A 3,119-nucleotide genomic window follows, 5' to 3' on the forward strand; every position below is an offset into this window, starting at 1 on the left:
TTAATATTGGGATACAATCATGTATTGGTTAGAGAGAATGAACACTTTGCTTTGAGATAGACATATTTCTGCCATAGTAACTCTCAAGCTGCAATACCAGGCCACTTCATGGGCAACTACAATACTAGGAACAAAGTGATTTACTAACTGAGGCATGATCCAGGTGGACATGAAAGTTATACTGAGATGGGCAAACAATAGATATTTCTATGACAAATTTGTGAGAATCCCAAGTTTCAGAGGAACTTTACGCGGACAAGTGACGCTTCTCAATTGACATGTACACATATGATAGGTGCTGAGATATGCTCTTATGTTACTAGACAGTGAAAAGGTTTCATGATAATGTCCATAAAGGAGTAAAGTGACTGTTCAAACCATAGAGTGGCTCAAGAAGGATCTCAACACTAGGCTGCTTTACATTAGATTTGATACCACATAGGTAAACTTTATGATGGTGCATGCATAAGCACAAGTGAGCAGATGTTATCCATTCGAATCAAAGGTTCTGTAAGAAATTCACCAGGTATAGTCCCTTGTTGAGAATTTAGGGAAGCAAATGGGAAGTATTAACCTAGGTTTGTGACTCAATTCAAAGAAATCATTATAGAACTCAATTACTCAAGAGGTTGTAAGTAAGATAATTGTGATAAAGAGGCTTCACGAATGATACGTCTCGTTCAAAGAGTAGATACGGAGAACGACTCATAAAGCTGTTCCGGTTCCATCACAAATTCCATAGCAACATAAGGAGTGACATATGACAAAGTGAAACCGGGATCAATAAGAGCATACACATCATGAGATTGGACAGTCAATATACCTGTAACCACATCTGGAGAAGCCTCCAAATTTTGACGCCTCCTCATAGCATAAAACCTGCTTGGCCCTCCCAAGCTCTTGATACCACCCCTAGCTGCTCCACGCCCTGTGGGTGCTATAGTGTCTCGAGCTGGGGGAGGCGCTGTGGATATAGTAGCTACAGAACTGGCTGGCTGTGCCGCACCCCTGCCCATGCTTTGGCGAGATGAATGACAATCTCTCTGAATGTGACCCCCTCATACCACACTCATAGCATACATTGGTACCATAATGACATACTCTCGAATGACATCTCCCACACTTCACACAATGGGGATGAGGTCTGCTAAACTAACTCGCCCCACTAACCTGATATTCACCCTTTTTGCATACACTATAAGCTTTCCCCTTATCCTCCCTCTGAGCCTCCATGGGAATTTGGGGACATGACAGTGGTCTACTGACCTTCTTCGGAGCAGCAAACCAGGTAATCTTTCTTATCCATTTAGGAGCCAAAGTTCACGATCAATTCACAATAGTGAACTCGAGCAGAACCGAAAAGAAAGAAAGAAAATTAGAGAGGTTTTCTGAGTATTTAAGCAGAAAGGGGGAGTAGAGTACTTACTAGAATACTTTATGGTAGTTCGTGTGTTTGGTAAGGGCATTAAAGCCCTCTATTTATAGTTGCAATTAAGACTTAGAGTTCCATTTGAATTTGAAAGAATTAGTGGAAGGTGACAATGAACACTGATGAGAGTAAGAGGGGAAAAGATGAGGAAAAACATAGGAGAAAATCAGAGTGTGGATTTACCTGTTGGAAATGATGAACGGGTTAGCTGCTGAAGCCAAATGGACCGCCAGTTAAAGCCAATGTCCCAAGGTCACCATTTTTGACCTATAGACTAAGAATCGTCATGGTGAGATCAGATCTCATAGATCTATAAATTGCATGTGCCGATTTAAGCGAGCAGAGGAATGAAATGATGACATTCTTACCCTTTCACATTTGGGATTAGTGTTTCGGGGTTTGGGATTAAAAATTGAATGGTGAATAAGGAATACTCGGCGGTATTCACGTTTGGAAGCAAGGAATGATTAAGCTTTCAGTTGATTTTGAGTGACTTTGCATGATTTTTTGCTAGGTTTCAAAGGTGATAGGGTCTGAGAGGATGTGAGAAAAGAGAGAGATATGGGAAACAAGGGCGGCCGATCTCTGATAGAATGATTAGGGTTTGGGGTAGTCTTCTAGTTAAAATAAGAGATTGCATGGGAGCAGTTGGATTATTTAGATCAACGACTCCAAATATTTGGAGAGAAAAGGATAGGAAAATATTAAGTGGGAATAAATCAGGGGTCGTTGGATCAGTTTGATCCAATGGTTGAGATAAATGCACTGGGTGGTTTTTAGATTAAAGAGAAATTGGGATTAATTCTAGACCGTTGATGACTTGATCAACAATCCAAATAGATTATGTTTGTTATGTGAGTGATTGGGAGGGGGAGTGTGCGTGTTGGGGAAGAGAGGAGTTGGGAATTAGAGGGTGAGTTTGAGAAGTTAGGGGGATGTGTTGTTGGTTTTGTAATGGGCAGCAGGGTCTTTTTGTTTTGGGGGCGAGGTCTCGGGTATAATGTTTGTAGGGGTGCAGGAGGGTTTATATTATTTGGAGGTGGGTGTTAATTAAAATATTTTTGGGGACTTACCTAGGCCATCACGCAGCAGACGGCGCACACATGTGTGAGACGCAGCAGTTGGATGCGGAGAGGCACTGGTAAGCGCGCCAACTCCGGCTCCGTATAGGCTACGTCGCGGCAGCCAAGGCGCCATGTTTGGCGTGACAGATGATGTAAGGCAGTAGTACCTAGCAAAATACATGAAATTCACAGAAAGCTAACTTGTTAGTCCGCCTCCATATAAAAAACAAAAACAAAAACTAAACTATATCTACTCTACGGATTGGATTGCCTCCCAATAACCACGTTAGTTAACGTTATGGCATGACAAATACATCACAATCATGGGTTGCCTCCCAGGAAATGCCTGATTTAACGCTGCGGCATGATGCAGTCAATCATGATCAAGGTTCACTCAACACTTTGGGTTCCTTCAAATAAATCAACGACACAACATTTTCCTTGTTGCCCATGCCAAGGTACTTGTCACGACCCAAAATCCATTAAAGGTCGAGATGGCGCCTAACACCACTGTCAGGCAAGCCAACCTTGAGCAATTAATTTAAACACATTTTAGTATTCTTAAATCGAAATTTTCTTCAATTAAATAGTAAAGATAAAACTCATAGGGTAGTGATAAATATTTT

General features: G+C 41.5%; 1 protein-coding gene across 1 annotated transcript; it reads right to left on the minus strand.

The window, feature by feature from the left end:
- Nucleotides 1–680: 680 nt before the first annotated feature.
- LOC138901397 (uncharacterized) lies at nucleotides 681–1,233 on the minus strand. Its single transcript, XM_070189158.1, has 2 exons — nucleotides 1,171–1,233; nucleotides 681–1,043 (listed from the first exon to the last, which is right to left on the minus strand). The coding sequence occupies exons 1-2, from the start codon at nucleotides 1,231–1,233 to the stop codon at nucleotides 681–683; spliced, it is 426 nt and encodes a 141-aa protein (XP_070045259.1).
- Nucleotides 1,234–3,119: the final 1,886 nt, after the last annotated feature.

This window comes from Nicotiana tomentosiformis, chromosome 11 (assembly GCF_000390325.3).
Source record: "Nicotiana tomentosiformis chromosome 11, ASM39032v3, whole genome shotgun sequence".
Lineage (NCBI taxonomy): Eukaryota > Viridiplantae > Streptophyta > Magnoliopsida > Solanales > Solanaceae > Nicotiana > Nicotiana tomentosiformis.

What these genes read in the sequence shown, in the direction of transcription:
- LOC138901397 (XM_070189158.1), bottom strand. Translation starts at nt 1,233, where the DNA reads ATGGAGGCTCAGAGGGAGGATAAGGGGAAAGCTTATAGTGTATGCAAA. An exon ending in GCAAAAAGGGTGAATATCAG is followed by an intron (nt 1,044 to 1,170) that starts GTTAGTGGGGCG and finishes GGTCACATTCAG; the next exon opens with AGAGATTGTCATTCATCTCG.